The sequence below is a fragment of the Diplotaxodon limnothrissa genome, linkage group LG3 (assembly GCF_057381915.1).
Source record: "Diplotaxodon limnothrissa isolate DT_005_m linkage group LG3, D_limnothrissa_male_GT1.1, whole genome shotgun sequence".
Taxonomy (NCBI): Eukaryota; Metazoa; Chordata; class Actinopteri; order Cichliformes; family Cichlidae; genus Diplotaxodon; species Diplotaxodon limnothrissa.
Window position 1 is genome coordinate 30,767,384 of NC_140598.1, and position 17,307 is coordinate 30,784,690.

Sequence of the window (17,307 nt, forward strand, 5' to 3'; positions counted from 1 at the left end):
ACGTCACTCTGATGTAACTTTGGGGGTTCTTAAATGATGGATGCTGGTTGGCTTGATCAAAGTGCCAATCCTGGTACAAAAGAGCATATGTTTGAATTAGATCAGGTCTGCTCCACTCTACACCGATGATGTTGTTTCTTGGAGCTTGACATGGCAGTTACATTTTCTCCAGACTTAGCTGATGACTTTCTTGTCTGAAAGAGGAAATGACACAGAGCAGAGAGATTTAAGGATCAAAGTACAATTGTTCTCTTCTACAGCAGCCAATCAGAGTGAGAGCACTGTCTGCAGATGGTTTTCCTTTCATCCTTTGTGATTCAGTGTAAGTCCTGCACTCTATCTGCAAAGCATTCATGTATATGTAATCCATCTGCTTTCACTACAAATGCACACTAGATCAAGAGCTTCTGTTATTTGTAAATGAAACAAAAAGGCGTGTGTTGCTGCATCTTCCAAACTTCAAAAATCTTTACAGTATTTCCACCACGCTGATGTTGATAGATGTTACAGTGCAGATGAGCAGGCTGATACACTGACAGCTGCTTTAATGTCCTCAGATATTTGAGCATGAATTCATCTCAGCTCACTACAATCACAAAAACAACAAAGTGCTAAATGTCCCAGAGGATTGTTAAGCGTGGCCTTTCACACAGGAACACATCAACAATATGATTTGTTTTTCTAAAGGTCCAACTTAGGGAAAATAAAAGTTCAAAGCAATTGAGCTGTGGCATCTGTGGAAACTGACCCGAGCTGCTCTCCTCAGGACTAGAGAGCAAAATAAATGGCTGGCTGACCGTTACAAGATCGGCTCACCTCCCTATGTTTCAGATCAGAAAGTATGGTTGTCAATGGCCAATGCTCCATCATGCACCAAGTCCAAAAGATTTGCTCCTTGCTTTATGGGATCTAAAATTATGGCAATAAATAATCTGGTGACTGCCTGATTTAACTCATGTCAAAACATGAGGATTCATAATGTTTTTCAAGCCTTCCCAGTCCAGTATGCTGTGTGTGTGTGTGTGTGTGTGTGTGTGTGTGTGCGGCAGTGTCCAGTTTTTCCTGAAACACCACGCCACATCTGGCAGTGGAGCCAGTCACACCTGAGGAATAATCATACTCACCTGTTGCTGATCAGCCTCATCAGGAGAGCTACTTAACAGAGTAGCTGAGCTTCAATCGAATAGTGGTGAGAAACTCAGTCAGCTCCCAGCTAGTGTTTTGCAAGTTTCTTTGTTTACTGATCGTCTGTACTAAGGGCAGCCTGTTGTTGTGGAAATAATTATTACAGACACCGGGAAAGTAACACCACAGAACCGAGGACTAAGTACACGAATAAAACATGCAATAAAACATGTCTGTGTTTACCTCCACACATGGAAGATTATTTTCAGCATTTTTTCATTCTTTTACTTTAAAATAAATACACTGTATGCGACATAGGAATTCATGTTTTTGGGTCCTGCTTTTGAAACTGAGGACCTACACAAAGGCAGAGAATACTTATTTTTAGCTGTTACTTGGTTCTGACCTTAAAAATCAATAAAGGGTCTTAATGCTTTGTCTTTTTTCTTCACAAAAAAGCCCCCATCACATGTTGAGGAGGAAGACAGGTGAATTGTTTAGGCTGTCAATCTCTGATATAGACCACCATAGCTTGATTTTTCAGATCACTGAGATAAGATCACTAACAGTCACACAGTCCATGTGGTGGGAGTGACAATGTCACCAGGCGTTTATGCACCACTCTGCATTTAATTGTGAGTCATGATTCATCTCTGGCTCTCTTCCAAAACATGTCTTTTTACCTTTCTCCCTCCTCTAACCCCCAACCTGTCACAGCAAATGGCTGCCCCGCCCTAACCAGTTCTGTTGGACATTACTTCTTTCCCACTGTTGCCAACGTACTTCCTATTAGGGGTTTTCTAATGGTTTTCTCGCTTATCTTAATGTCTTGTAGTATCCTATCACCCTATTAGAGCACTTCGCTCTCGCTCTGCAGGCCTACTTGTTGTTCCTAGAGTATTTAAAAGTAGAATGGGAGGGAGAGCCTTCAGTTTTCAGACCCCTCTTCTGTGGAACCAGCTTCCAGTTTGGATTCAGGAGACAGACACTATCTCTACTTTTAATATTAGGCTTAAAACTTTCCTTTTTGGTAAAGCATATATTTAGAGCTGGACCAGGTGACCCTGAATCCTCCAATAGTTATGCTGCAGTAGGTGTAGGCTTTTTACTAATCTCTAGCTCTCATCCCGAGCAAGTATATTGTCCTCTCTTCCTCCTCTCACCCCAACTGGTCATGCCACATGGCAGCACGTCCCTGAGCCTATTTCTGCTGAACGTTTCTTCCTGTTGAAAGTGAGTTTTTCCGTTCTACTGTCCCTGAAGTGCTTGCTTGTAGGGTCTACCTTACAATATAAAGTGCCTTGAGGTGACTCTTGTGATTTGGCGCTATATAAATAAAATTTAATCGGGAGGGCTGGCTGGCATGTATGCATACTTGGTGGTGTTTGTAATTTGACTTGAGTAGGCCAAATGTCTTTTTGATATTGGTTTAATTTTTTGATATTCTAAAAATTTATTCTAACTTAACTGTGTCAAATGGAATAAAGTCTGTTCCTTTGAATACATGTTCCAAGCATTCAATTTCTTTAAAACTCCAATTTGGGAAGTTTGTCATATTATTAATCTGTACTAAAAGTCATGGTTGTTCAGTAGTGATGTGTCGGTCGCGAACGAAACGGCTCTTAGAGCCGACTCTTTGAAGTGAACGACGCGAGACGCGTGTTTTTTTTTTGTTTTTTTTTTCTTTCTCTCACCCTCTCTCACACACTTTTATTTCCGCTTCACTCCGCATGCAAGCCTTGTGCTTTGCGCTGGGAAGAGGGGGAGGGGCAGTAGTTACACTCAGTAGCACAGGAACAGAGCAGGAGGTAGTGATGGGTCGTTCGCGAACGAAATGGCTCTTAGAGCCGGCTCTTTGACGTGAACGACGCGAGCCGGCTCCTTATCGCGAGCCGTCACGTGGGTTTTTTTTTTTTTTCTCTCTCTCTCTCTCTCTCTCTCTCTCTCTCACACTTTTTTTCTGCTTCACTTCGCACCTGAGCCTTGTGCTTTATCACTTAGACCCCCGGAGAGCAGTCATTTTGGTTTTCTACCTTAGACCCCTGCGGAGTCATCATTTTGCGTTTCTACCTTTAAAAGCCGGAGAGCAGTCAGTCAAATGCTGGAGTCGTTCATATGTATATTAGGTCGTTACCTAGGAATTCTGGAGGGAGGGGAGTGGGGGTGAGTGATTGAGGGGGTGGGGGAGTGGAGTGTTGCATGATGTCTTGGAAGCGGTTTCGTGCCATAGTTCCAATTATCTGTGGGTTTCCCAGGTTTGCTGACCAGCAGTCATTTACCGATGGAACCCTGTAAACCCCCCGCAAGATGACAATTGCAATAAATGCCATTAGTTCAGGGAGGTCCATGAACCAATGAACATGCTCCATGCACCACTCAGCAGGCCATTTGTAAATATGTGTACAAATGGTTGGTTTTTTGTACTGTTTTCATCAATAAATGTCAGCAACAAAGGACATACACCCATGTGTGTTGATTTCTCCCTAAGATGGCAAACTGAAACACTCCAAGTTGGTGACTTTTGGAGATTTGTTTCCCTGGATGATTGAGAATGCATCAAGATGAAACACAAAAGGAAGCTCACCGCTTTTGTTGCTGCCATAAATGCCATTAGTTCAGGGAGGTCCATGAACCAATGAACATGCTCCATGCACCACTCAGCAGGCCATTTGTAAATATGTGTACAAATGGTTGGTTTTTTGTACTGTTTTTATCAATAAATGTCAGCAACAAAGGACATACAAAGGACATGTGTTGATTTCTCCCTAAGATGGCACACTGAAACACTCCACTCCCCCACCCCCTCAATCACTCAGTGAGTGATTGAGGGGGTGGGGGAGCTGCTAAAAGCGGTGAGCTTCCTTTTGTGTTTCATCTTGATGCATTCTCAATCATCCAGGGAAACAAATCTCCAAAAGTCACCAACTTGGAGTGTTTCAGTTTGCCATCTTAGGGAGAAATCAACACACATGGGTGTATGTCCTTTGTTGCTGACATTTATTGATAAAAACAGTACAAAAAACCAACCATTTGTACACATATTTACAAATGGCCTGCTGAGTGGTGCATGGAGCAAGTTTTGGGTGGCTTGCGACCTAAAATCCAAGTACACAGATGCAAAAAAAATCAGGCCACTGTGCGATGTGTTCACTGCTACAGGTACACATGTGGTAAATGCAGACGACAGATACCATGGCAGTGCCAGGATTGTGAGTGATTGCTGAAAATGTTGAAATGTACTCACTCACTTTTTATCATTATTTGTAAATATGTGTACAAATGGTTGGTTTTTTGTACTGTTTTCATCAATAAATGTCAGCAACAAAGGACATGTGTTGATTTCTCCCTAAGATGGCAAACTGAAACACTCCACTCCCCCACCCCCTCAATCACTCACCCCCACTCCCCTCCCTCCAGAATTCCTAGGTAACGACCTAATATACATATGAACGACTCCAGCATTTGACTGACTGCTCTCCGGCTTTTAAAGGTAGAAACGCAAAATGATGACTCCGCGGTCAATTTAGCCAATTTAGCTTCCACTTCCACCATTTGACTGCTCTCGGGTTTTATAGGTAGAAAGGTAGAAGCCTGGGGATGCTAGTGTTATGCTGGGCAGAGGGGGGAGGGGCGGTAGTTACACTCAGTAGCACAGGAACAGAGCCAGAGGGAGAGAGAGAGAAAGAGAGCCAGGGACAACAACGTCACATTAGAAAGGTATAGTAATCATCCACAACTATTTTCGGTTGCAGGTGATAAAGGATTCAGAAAGTTTATTCATGCAGGCCCATATGACAGAGAATATGCATGTTCTTTTTGTTTTCATATTTTAATTTATATTTAATTGTTGTGGTTTGCAGAACACGTAAAAACTCCAAAACACGTACAAACTCTGAAGCACTTAAAAACTCCAAAACACGTGCAAAACACAACAGAAGTGCTCCAGGATGCTAGGGGCAGTGTTGAGCTTTTCTTACCTAGTGGCTACACAAGCCAGGAAGTACCAACGACCGGATTTGGTGTGTGGTAGTAACAGGTAAATGAATATTTTTTTATATCCTCCTGACTACCAGGAAAAAAAATGTTGTCCAATCAAAAAAAATTTTAAATCCCCCAATGTTTGTAAGGTAATTAGAAGACTGAAATAATTTTTTTGGAAAAAAAAGTTCACATTTTTTAGATATCACATGTCCACTGCAGAGGACATTGGAAGGCCAAACGTGTAAAAATGAACTTTGATGGCAAACATTTTCTTCAACTCTTCACCAAGGAGAAGTTTGAACTCAAGGAACTGTAGTGGTTTCTTCCCCCAAAACTGCAAGTCACTGCTATACTGAAGCCACGAGTTGGTGATTGCCAGATCAAAAAGTAGAAAACTGCACATACTGTCAATTTCTGAGTGTGAGGGACCATCCTGTAGAAACTCAACATTCGGCAACAAGGTCCACGACACCTATATTGGTAGTGTACTCAGCAATTGCCAGTGGACTTGCTACATGGACAAACCTTTTGTTTTTCTTAGACCATCTTGTGCGTCTGTCCTGAGGTTGATTGCCATAGGCAGAGGATGCCATGACAACTGTCCAACCACTTAATGACAGCAAGTTCAGGTCTGAGTACCATCCCTGATGCTCCTACTTCTTTCTTCTTCAAGGGCTTATTCCCTATGATCTTCTTCATCAGACAACTCAAGATCTGGGTTTCCCTCATCAAACTGCAATAAATTTCTTTCTGCTTCTAAAAATGACTCCTTTTCTGGTCATTTAAAAAAACAGAACAAAATGGAGGAAATGACTACAAATGTCCACTATGGAGGACATTTTTTAAACACTTCAATACTATACTAAAATTAAGTTAGAATTAAGCATACTATGTTTTAATGTGTTATTAAGAGACTTATTTAAAATATGCTAACAACATTTATAGCTAAAAATTGCTCAATAAGAAGTTTTATGCACTTACTTTTCTTCTTCCCATAAAATGTGCTTGCAGCGATGGCCGCCATGTTCCTTAATGAAAAAACTAAAGTTCCCAAAGCTCCACCCCTTCACATTTGGTATCATTGGAAAGCCCTAAATGTCCTCTGTAGATACCAAAAGGAGGCAATTCTGTAGTATGCAGTGCATGAGAGATATTCAGGTTTAGAAAGGTGCACTACAGAGGACAAATTTGCTTTGCTGGTAGTCAGGAGGATATATTATTTGAATATATATTAGTGCTTGTGTATAAATACACAAACAATACACATATGCTTTCAATTGTGTAATTTCAGTGATCTAGGTAGCTCTGTTTTGGAAGTTCAGTTCATGCTAGAAATGTGCTTTGGAGTTTGTACGTGTTTGTCTCTAGGGGCCACCACATATATTTATATATAAACATATATAAATAAATAAAACCACTTTTTTTTTTTTTTACATTAGTAATTCCTTTTGTGCATAACTTTATATTATTGTTAATAATAAATTAATTAAAGCAACAAAACAACCTGAAGAGCCGGTTCGGAGCCGAAAGAGCCGGTTCTCTAAAAAGAGCCGGAAATCCCATCACTACCAGGGACAACAACGTCACATTAGAAAGGTATAGTAATCATCCACAACTAATTTCATTTGCGGATGATAAAGGATTCAGAAAGTTTGTTCATGCAGGCCTATATGACAGAGAATATGCATCTTCTTTTTGTTTTCATATTTTAATTTATATGTAATTGTGTTGTGGTTTGCAGTGTTTTGTGTTGTTTCACTTTAACTTTGTTTAAAAGGAAAAAGCTGAAAATTTAAATAGTTAAAAGTTAAAATGTAAATAGTTGGTTTTTGTATTATATGATTTATTTATTACATTTTATGTGGAGTGAATAAATAAAAGTATATTTACGGTGGCCCCTAGAGGCACGGCACGTAAAAACTCCAAAGCACGTAAAAACTCCAAAACACGTGCAAAACACAACAGAAGTTCTCCAGGATGCTGGGTGCAGTGTTGAGCTTTTGTTACCTAGTGGCTACACAAGCCAGGAAGTACCAACGACCGGATTTGGTGTGTGGTAGTAACAGGTAAATGAACTTTTTTTTTTTTTATATTATTTGAATATATATATGAGTGCTTGTGTATAAATACATAAACAATACACATATGCTTTGTGTCATTTAAGTGATCTAGGTAGCTCTGTTTTGGAAGTTCAGTTAACGCTAGAAATGTGGCTTTGGAGTTTGTAGGTGCTTTGTCTCTAGGGGCCACTGTATATATTTATATATAAACATATATAAATAAAACCACATTTTTTTTACATTAGTAATTCTTTTTGTGCATAATTTTATATTGTTGTTAATAATAAATTAATTAAAGCAACAAATCAACCTGAAGAGCCGGCTTGGAACCGAAAGAGCCAGCTCTTTTTAGTGAGCCGAGCCGAAAGAGCCGGTTCTCTAAAAAGAGCCGAAAATCCCATCACTATTGTTCAGATGGGTGTACATTTGCATGGGATTCATGAAAACTAGGTCATTTTTAGAAACTCCCATCATGCTGTCAGAGAGGAGCCGATGTTGATACTTTTAAAGCATTCATGTCATTTAATGTTTGACCTGATAAATGGTAGGTCTGCAATCTATATTGTTGCAAAGTGCTTGTTCTACATCTAGCCAGGGCTCATCTTAGATGGTATTTTTAAACTATGCTAAAATGATTGTAGCCTGTTGGCTAGGAAGTAGTGTTGAAAGTTAGGCAGATCTAGTCCTCCTTTGTTCTTGGTCCTTTAAAGCATTTTTAGACTGATACACGTTGGTGTATCTTTCTAAAGGAATTTATAAATGGTCGTCGGAACAGATCTAAACGTGTCTACTGATTGTTTATTCAGAATAACTAAGAATAAATAATTGAGTCTTGGCAAGACCATAGTTTTTACTGACACAACCCTTCCCATGAGTGATATGGGTAGAGATTTCCACCTAGACAGATCATCTTCTACTTTCTTTATTAAGTGGGATACCTAAATATTTAATATTTCCAAATTGCAGCGGGGTAGAAGAATTTTTGAAGGAGCAATTAATAGGAAGAACTGTTTATCAAATAATATGAAACACTTGAGAATAAGTTTATTAATGTAATTACCTCAGAGAGTGGTTTGTGAGTGTTGGAGAAAAAGTAACACATCCGCATAAAGACTGATCTTATGTTTTACATTTGTGCATTTTTTGCACTTAATTACTGTAGCCTGTCTGATTGCTGCTGTTTGTGTTTAAATAAAATTTGCAAACAGTGAAGGGGAGACAGAAGCTGGGGGATGTTTGGGCATTTGTGCTGTCACAGGCTGTTGGGCAATTATGTAATATTTTCAACCAGTTTATGAAAGAGTCTCCAAAACCAAAATTGTGTAAAGTTGCAAATATAAATAAATGTATTTTTCTGCATCTAGAGACAATATCGTGGTTTCAGTGTTTTTACTACATGAATAGTCTATAAAATTAAGTATTCTGTGTGTATTTGTTGATGAGTGCCTACCTTTAATGAAACCGGTTTGGTCCGGTAGTTCTTTAAGGGGGGTTTTGTTCCAACACAGCTGAATCAAATGAATGGCTTGTTATCAGGCCATTGCCAAACTTGATAGCCTGCTGAAGAGGTAATCCAACCATTTGATTCAGCTGTGTTGGAGTAGAGATGCATCTAAAAGCTGCAGGACAGTAGCTCTCGAGAACTGGAGTTGGACACCCCTTACTTAAAAAAAAATAACAGTCCAATTGTGATTTTTTAAGTATCCCGTCCACAGGTGCAGTTTTGAAAAATATCTCTGTCCAATTTAAATGCAAAAAACACAGTCAAATGTTGTCAAGAACATGCCAGATCCTAGCCCTGTGGAAATGTTGTCCAATAAGAAGTCTAGAAGCCTGGGAGGGAAACAGTAAAGAGGGTTTTATGCAGTACTTCTGAAAAGTTTTTCTTTAATAACAAAAGACAGTATTTTGGCTGGTGTAGACTCACAACTTAGGAATGAACAAAATCCATACAGCAGGCCTAAATTTAACTTTTAAAAAAAATCAAGTTTGTTAAAAACTGACGACGACATCAGTGTGTGAATGTAGAAGTTCACCCTGACGCCTCTGTCTTTCTAAATGGAGGTACAGTAACTTTGTGTGTATATATAAGCGTGTAAAAACTGTAGATAATCAGATTAAATCTCCGTTTTCCTCGTCCACATGTAAAAACTGAGTTTTCAAAAATCTCCACCCCGGCAGGAGTTGATAAAAATCTCGGTTTTCAGTGATTGAAAATGCAGTTTACGTTTTGGACGAAAGATGCATAGAAAAATCTTTTCAAAAAACCCGTGTACGTGTGACCATATTCTACGAGAGGGTGGAGCTTTGATGAAGGATACTCCCTTTTAGGTTTTACTTTCTTTCTCTCTGCCAGCAGTGGCTGAACACGAGAAAAGAAACAGTTTACAGTCTGGTCAGTTAAATTCAATTTTATTTATAGAGGACCAAATCACAACAGCAATCACCTCCAGGGGATTTTGTATTTAAGGATAAAGACCCTACAATAGTACAGAGAAGACCCCAAAAAACAGATGACACACTGTGACCAAGCGTTGGGTGACAGTGGGTAGGGAAAACCTTCCTTCATAAGGAATGAAACCTCCAACAAAACCAGAGAGGCGCAATCATCTGCTGCGACTGGTTGGGGTGAGGGGAAATTCAAGAAATATTCATGGAAAATGGAGCAAAGCACAGACAATGGTAGATTCAAAGGATCTCGGCTGATTTAAAGCTCAAAAACATTCGGCTTTTGAAGCCTACCATACAGCAGCATTATAAGAGAGACACAAAGCTGCCACCAAGTGGTCAAACTGGAACACCGCCAGCCATAAGTAGGTAAAGGTTAATTCTTGGACATGAATTGACCTGTGGTTTGGGGAAGGCCTTGAAAGGGATTGGCGTCGGTTCCTGGGCCTGGTTATGGTTATCAGGGGTTCCATGGCCCCTGATCCCCATGTACCTAATAGAAGTGAAGAAGTTACAGAATTGAAAAAGGGAGGAAGGGAGGGTGAGGCACGTAAATGAGAATCAACAGCTTGCAGAACTGGGGGAACCTATCTAGATGAGAACCGGAAGGAGCGTGTTGGAGACGTGGTCCTGCTCTTGAAATTCCGCTACTTAATATCCAATAATTACTTTCCCACACACTTTCTGAACATATTTAAAAAAGAAAACCTTCGACTCATTTTAAACATTTTGACTACAGAGCATTGTTAAAGACTAAGCAGCACCTTGAAACAAAATACACACGAACACACTGAAGCTCACAGAGCCACTGATAAACACAATAATACAAAAAGGTTTGACAGAGATGAAACACATTTTACATGATTGAAGTCTACAGCTCATTCTCTACTGCGTGCCCAGATTGGTATAAATCTTGACCTTGTTCTTTATCAAAAAACAACAACAGCAGCAGCAATAAGTAGCACACCTAAAAGTGGCAGGCCAACTTTCAGTCCAACAGATCCATCCTCCTTCCCTCCATCCTCTGTGTCTCCTCCTGGCTGACCTGCAGGTGAGAAACAGGTGTGAGGTGTCAGCTGTCAGGTAGGTGATGAGTGAAGAACAGAACAGAATCCATTTCCTCTTCAAACTGCTGTCAGACATTATCTACTGCACTCTGATCACATCACTCAGACCAGATGCTTTCTTTAGAAACAAACATCAACAACCAGGAAGCAGCTTCACCTCTGATCACACACTCAACTCTACTCACTCACCTGGAGGAACAACTCTCAGGGTGATGTTGCAGATGGGTTTGGTCTTCAGACGAACTTTTGTTGCACTCATGAAGACATGACACTCGTATATTCCAGTGTCATTAATCGTCACATTCTTTAGAATCAAAGACACGTCTCTGTCCTTCATCTGTCTGTCTCGCAGATCCACACGGTTCTTAAAGGATGGATGCTGGTTTTCCAGATCAAGCTTCTCATTCCGATACACAAAAACATATTCTGGTACCAGGTCAGCTCTGCTCCACTCTACAACAATGATGGGGTCCGTTTTATTTGGTACCTGACATGTGAGATTGACATTCTGCTTAGAATCAGCTGTGATGGTTTCCTGGTCTGAAGGAGGAAACAATACAGAGCAGAGAGGTTAAAGGTGAAAATACAACTGTTCACTTCACAGTGAGGACCAAACAGAGATTCCTGAGCTGTATTTCATGTATTTTTAATCATATTTTACATTTAAATCTTAGGTTTTATTCCCTTCTCAAATCAGTTTTTATATACTTTCCTTATTAATCTCACTGCCTTTACGAAAAAGTACTTTGGGTCAATCCCTGTCGTTTTGTATTCATCTGTTTGTTAATGCAAATGACTAATTAGCCAATAAAATGGAAGCAACCAAATGCATTTAGGCATTTAGACATGATCAAGACAACCTGCTGAAGTTCAAACTGAACATCAGAATGATGAAGAATGGTTATATAAGTGACTTTGAATGTAGGATGGTTGTTGGTGCCACATGGGCTGGGCTGAATACTGCAGACAGGTCTGATCTGCTCACAGTCATCGCTACAGAGAATAGTCTGAACAAGAGGAAATATCCAGTAAGCAGCAGTTCTCTGGATGAAGTGGCCCCAAGCCTCTTCTTCAACGCCTTTGACATTGTTGTAAGTAAAGAAAATGTGTACAAAAACAAAAATGATTGTAATTTCTTTGAGTTTATTGCAGTTTTTAGCAGTTTATGTTGTTGCTGTCGACGTAATACATACAAATTAATAAAATGTGTAACAACATGTAAAAATGTAAAGATAAGCTGTCGTGGACTTTTTTCTATATTAGGGTTCGCTTCAGTCGCAATAAATATCAGGACTGCCAAATGTGTTACTTAGCTACAAGATATAGTCTACTCCATTTCCACACAGCTTCTTACTTCCTCCAATCAATCAATTGTTCTTAGTGTTATTAGTGAGCTGCTGTTATTTTGTACTTACGGGAAAACATGCAGAAAAAAAGCAGCAGAATGCAGCAGAGCGACTCAGTCACTGCACTCATTTTCTCTTCATCCACTTCAAAGTTCAGCTGTTAAAAATCCAAGAATGCTGATATTGTCAGGAAGACAATCTAACACTGTAAATGTCAGGTAACTGATATAAACAGTCTTGCTTTGACTTGAGGTTGAGGGTGTGTGTGCGGTGTAAAGAAACCAGATAGTGGGAAGAGTGAAGCTGAGAGGCGGGAGACACATGTCTGAGCATGAAAGAGAAATAACAGCAAAATAATGAAGTAATTAAAATTTGAGTAAGTGAGCTTGACAGAGCCTCAATTCTCAGCTCAAATGTTTTACATATATCCTCCACAAGTTTTCTTTAACCCTTTAAGACCTACCATAGAACCAAGGCCGCCAGAGCTTACTTTATATTTTTACAGGCTGTAGTGCCATTTGTGGGAGCATTTCAAGTTGCTATACATCAATACAACTGTTATAGCCCACATTTTAATAATATGTATGCATTAAGTCCATAGTAACTACATAAATTGCAAAAAAGTGCAATAAACTACAAAAAAATTTAAAATCGTTTTTGTTTTGTTTTTTACATATATTTCTACTTGGAGAAATTTAAGAGGTTTATCCCTCAAAACTTTAAATACAAAAAAGTTGCAAAAAAAGTAGTTTACAACCACAGGAAATTTATTTTGAGTGTCTTCATAGTTTTATTTTTGAGATACACCAATTTTTATATAATGCAGAAAAAACGAAAAACAATCTTATGATGCAAATTTGCAAAGAAAACAGCATGTGCATCAAAATAAACTATTTAAAGCAGTGCAATTTGAGTTCTAAGCATCACAGAAACTATTCAGAAAAGCATAAAGTCAAACATGACTTATAAAAACACCAGTATAGGCTTTTAAGGCCTACAAGTAAAACACTACATTTTCGGCGAAAATGACGTCACTTCTGGTTTCAGGCAGGTAATGGCGGACATGCGATCGTTCGCGCTTGTCGCTACCCGATCCGTACCGGAAACCCGATCGGTACCCCGCATGCGCAAATCTTACATCACTTCCTCTCTTTGCCAGCATTGCGACATTCAATATATTTGAATGATACGGTTAGCGCCCAGTTAGCTCCTGGCATTTCTCAGCAGCTCTGCCTCCTTTTCGACTACCGGGACATTTAAACAATGGATAATCTGTATACAAACAAATTCATGCTTTTCTTCTCAACAGAGAGCGTTCCCCGATTGAGCAACAGCGCCGTAAAATAAGAAGAATGGCGCCTAATTACAGAGTTAATAATACAGACTTTGTAATATGCAGTGCTTTAAGTGGCCCAAAAGAGGTGCCGGTACTCTATTCTTTTTCCGCCTCCCCTGAGGTAACAACAACTATATTTAATGGGTTTTATATACAACAGTCAACAGACAACCTTATACAAAATAATAAATCATTTTATTAGTTTGTGGATTTGCTTGAGCTAGAAAGAGCTACTGAACATAAATAAAATGTGCAAAAAGGTATTGAAATTTTTTTTTTAACAAAATGTACATAAAATAAATTATAAACTAATTTGTATTTTGCTCTCTCTCTTGAGTCCCTGCTGGTATCAGCAGCAGCACTTGTAAAGTGTACCTGCAGAGCTTGGTAGTTCTCCCATACTGCTTTCACTGTTCTCTCACTTGAAGCAACCCAACGCACTGATAAAACACGGCCTATCACAAGGAGACGTTGTCCAACATTGTGAGCACTCTCGGTTAACTCCCTTTGGTTTTTTGGTGATGCGAGAGGGAGTAAAGCTGATCTAAGAATATTTTAAAGTGGTTGATTCCTCCTACCTCCTTCAAAACATCACAAACTGCCAGTTCCAGTCTGTGATTGGAACAATGCCAGACAAACAGGTAAGGGAATTTGGAACAAAGCTGTGCAGCAACTCCTGCTTTCCTCCCAAGCATCACTGAGGCTCCATCACAAGCAAATGCCAACAAATGTTCCTGTAGGTAGTGAGGGTCAAAGCCATTATTATGAAGACATCCTAACAGTGCTTCAGTGATGTCCTTTGCTGTGGTCCCCTGCAGCTCAATCAGTTCAAAAAATATTGTGTCTGGATTTTCACTGGAAATAGCTGACCGCAGGCACACGACAAGCACAGACTTTCCACTTATTGTAGTGGATTCATCAATGAGCACACACAATTTTCTTTCATTCATCACTATGTCATTGACTACCTTCTTTTTCATTTCAGCTGCAATGTGATCCAGTATATTTGCACATGAGTTATTAGAGTGCAAAACTCTGCCCATCTTGACACCATTTAAGACTTGCAACTGGACATCTATTGGCATGTCTGTAAAGGGACGCCCATGCTTGCCAATCTTATAAGCTGTTCTAAACACATTGCAAGCTGAAGCGTAGTCAGCCTTTCTCATATCTTCAATGTGTTTTTGCATTGTATTTTGTGTTGCCTTCTCTTTTATTTCAACTGCTTTCTTGTGATAAATTGAGTCTCTGTGCTCTTTTATTTTTTTTCGTAGTGAGTTTTGTTGTGCAGCCTTGTCCCTTCCAAAAGACGAGATTAAGCACCCACTCCACTCCTGCGACACTCTCTGCCCTTGCTGCATGTCCACGCAAGCACAAACTTGACTACACACACTACAACCCAACTTTTGATTTCTGCTGATCAGCCACTTGTAATTTGTGGAGAAATACCGGACTTGTGCTTGGGACCAACATTCTGGCCACTCATGCTCGCTAACGCGGCTGTTGTCATCGGTAGAAATGGTGTCATTCTCGTCCTCGTCGTCGCAAAAAGTGCCGTCGTCCGCGGCTGCGGCACTAGTGCAGCTTTCATTAGCTTGCGTCTGACCTGCAGCGATATCATTCTGGCTCGGTGGGGTGTCAGCCAGCGAGTCCTCTGATTCTGACCTTGTTCTTTTACTACTCAGAGTCTGAAGCCAGGAGAGCATATTAAGTGTTCATTGTTTTTGTATTTTAACCGAGCAGCTGTTTGCGCGTTTTACACACCCTCTCCGGACCACGTTGAGTTGTTGACATGACAACGGCAAAAGCGACGCATGCGCTTTTCACTTGTAAAACACATTGGTGTATGGGTAATGTAGTCTCTGCTCTCGGTGGGACGAATTAGGAAGCGTGCTTGTGAAGGGCGCTCTGAAAAGCGGCAGCGCAGCCAAACGATTATAACAGATGTGCAAATGAGAGTACCGGTACGCTAAAAGCACGTTCTGGGCGCATGGAGAGGTGGCGGTACTCTCAAGAGCTATATTTAGAAGTGGCGGTACTGAGTACCGGCGCGTACCGGCCCACTTAAAGCACTGGTAATATGTCACGTGAAGATTCCTCAACCAGATGAAGTGTTTACTGACAATTGACAGTGATAGCAGACATCATCATCAGTATTCCAACAATCCTCTCCACACAGACAAGCATAAACACACTCGACTATCACTAATGCATCCCTTCCGAGCCCTGGGGACCAAAAATGGTCCCGCCCCAAAAAGTGCAATAAAAAGATTATATATTCATATTTTTTTCCACTTTAAATTGGTCAGTCTTTTAAAACTACTTCTCCCTGAAATATTCATATAAAGTTTTAATTATATTTTCGTTGTTTTAACCCTTTAAATCCCAGTTTTATTACATGAGCGCCCTGTTTTTTTTACAAAAAACTAAATATTTTCCAAAAAAAACATTTGAAGTAATATTCAATTGTTATTATAATTAGGCCTTTAGATGGACTAAAGATTGGCACCAACATTCATTTCGATCGCCTTTTTTTTTTTTTTTTTTAGGACCAGAAAATGGTCTCCAGGCGGCAAATGCTCCTCCTCTAGGCCGAAAACAGTGCATCTTGCCGGGGTAAGTCGCGACGATTACCGGGGCACGATCACCGGGGACCCCTTTTTCCAGCACACACGTCCGATACCACGTGATAACAAATACGTCATTCCCTGTTGACTAAAAAAAAAAAATGCACCCTCTCACGGCCCTAGGGACCGACAATGGTCCCGCCCGATCAGCGGGCCAAGCTGCTGCTGCACCCCGGGAGGAGTGCCTCTCTCGCGGGTATGTGTCGAGCAGCCCCGGGGCAAAGTGGTTGGGTCGCCGCTATTACTATTTTTTTCTAGGAGCACAGTAAATGTAATAAATGGTGATCATGTTTTCACTTTTTGCTTATTAGCACTTATTATTTACTTATTGCTTATTACCACTATATACTATTACCTTGTTGTGTTCTAAAATAAAAAAAATATGAAAATAAAAATACAAGATCACTTTGAACAAGAAAACATTTATTTTTAGAACTATATAACAATGAACATATACTGGAATATTTGGAATGGGGAAAGGTATGAGTGAGAGTGGGGGCTGGAGGGGAGTGAGGGGGAATCGGCTGGGGGGGGGGATCGGCTGGGGGGCAGTCCTGCTCAGGTGGAGCAGTTCCTGCAGGTGGTCAGGCTGTGGTCCCTGCATGTCACGTTCCCACATTTGTGGCAGACGCTGTAGACCCTCTTTCTTTTTCCTCGGCACAGCTGACATTGCCTCCTGAGCTTTGGTTTGATGGCTGCAGAGGGACCGGGAGAAGGATCTGCAGCATCGGGAGAAGGATCTGCAGCATCGGGAGAAGCAGCGGCCTGCGCCTGTCTTACAAACTCTGCTGTGAGGACAGAGCGGGGAAGTCGCTCTCTCCTAGCAATGCATGGTTGCACTAAGGCTTCTCCAACCTGCTCTATGTAGACCCTCCTCCTGTAACCTTTATTTCGCTGCCAAGCTGGGTCCACCGCGGTCCACAGGACATAGCCATTATAAAGAGAAATGTCAAGCAGATGGTGGAAAAGGGCTAACAGCCACCGTCTCGTCCGCCTCCTACAGCTGTAGTCGTTAACAGCCTAATAAAAACACAAAACACACACACACACAAAAACATTAAACCTACGTATATTTTACACAAGAATATATGAGCAAGAATGAATAAATTTGTGCGCAACTGATGCTGACACCTACCTGATCGAGTTTGTCCACACCTCCCTTGCATCTGTTGTAATCCCTTATTATGTGCGGCTTTCTCTTGGGTCCGTCGCAGATTCCTGGAGTCCGGTGTTTGGAGCTCAACAGGAGCACATTTTTGCCGCGGCGAGGGACGTATGAGACGGCCGTATGCGTGGAGGTGAAAGCAAACACGGAGG

General features: G+C 40.6%; 2 protein-coding genes across 2 annotated transcripts; both read right to left on the minus strand.

The window, feature by feature from the left end:
• Positions 1–10,543: 10,543 nt before the first annotated feature.
• LOC146635327 (butyrophilin subfamily 2 member A2-like) lies at positions 10,544–12,157 on the minus strand. Its single transcript, XM_085346784.1, has 3 exons — positions 12,097–12,157; positions 10,871–11,221; positions 10,544–10,659 (listed from the first exon to the last, which is right to left on the minus strand). The coding sequence occupies exons 1-3, from the start codon at positions 12,155–12,157 to the stop codon at positions 10,544–10,546; spliced, it is 528 nt and encodes a 175-aa protein (XP_085202910.1).
• A 1,703-nt stretch (positions 12,158–13,860) lies between these two features.
• LOC146635328 (E3 SUMO-protein ligase KIAA1586-like) lies at positions 13,861–16,068 on the minus strand. The gene is given in 2 exon segments (XM_085350088.1): positions 13,861–15,130; positions 15,998–16,068. Coding segments are annotated over 2 exon segments (1,341 nt in total).
• Between the last annotated feature and the right edge of the window lie 1,239 nt (positions 16,069–17,307).

Excerpts from the sequence above, each read along its gene's own strand:
- LOC146635327 (XM_085346784.1), bottom strand. The coding sequence starts at position 12,157 with ATGAGTGCAGTGACTGAGTCGCTCTGCTGCATTCTGCTGCTTTTTTTC. Across the intron at positions 11,222-12,096 it reads TTTTTTCTGCATGTTTTCCC|ACCAGGAAACCATCACAGCT; the intron begins GTAAGTACAAAA and ends TTCCTCCTTCAG. Across the intron at positions 10,660-10,870 it reads CCTGAGAGTTGTTCCTCCAG|GTCAGCCAGGAGGAGACACA; the intron begins GTGAGTGAGTAG and ends TCTCACCTGCAG.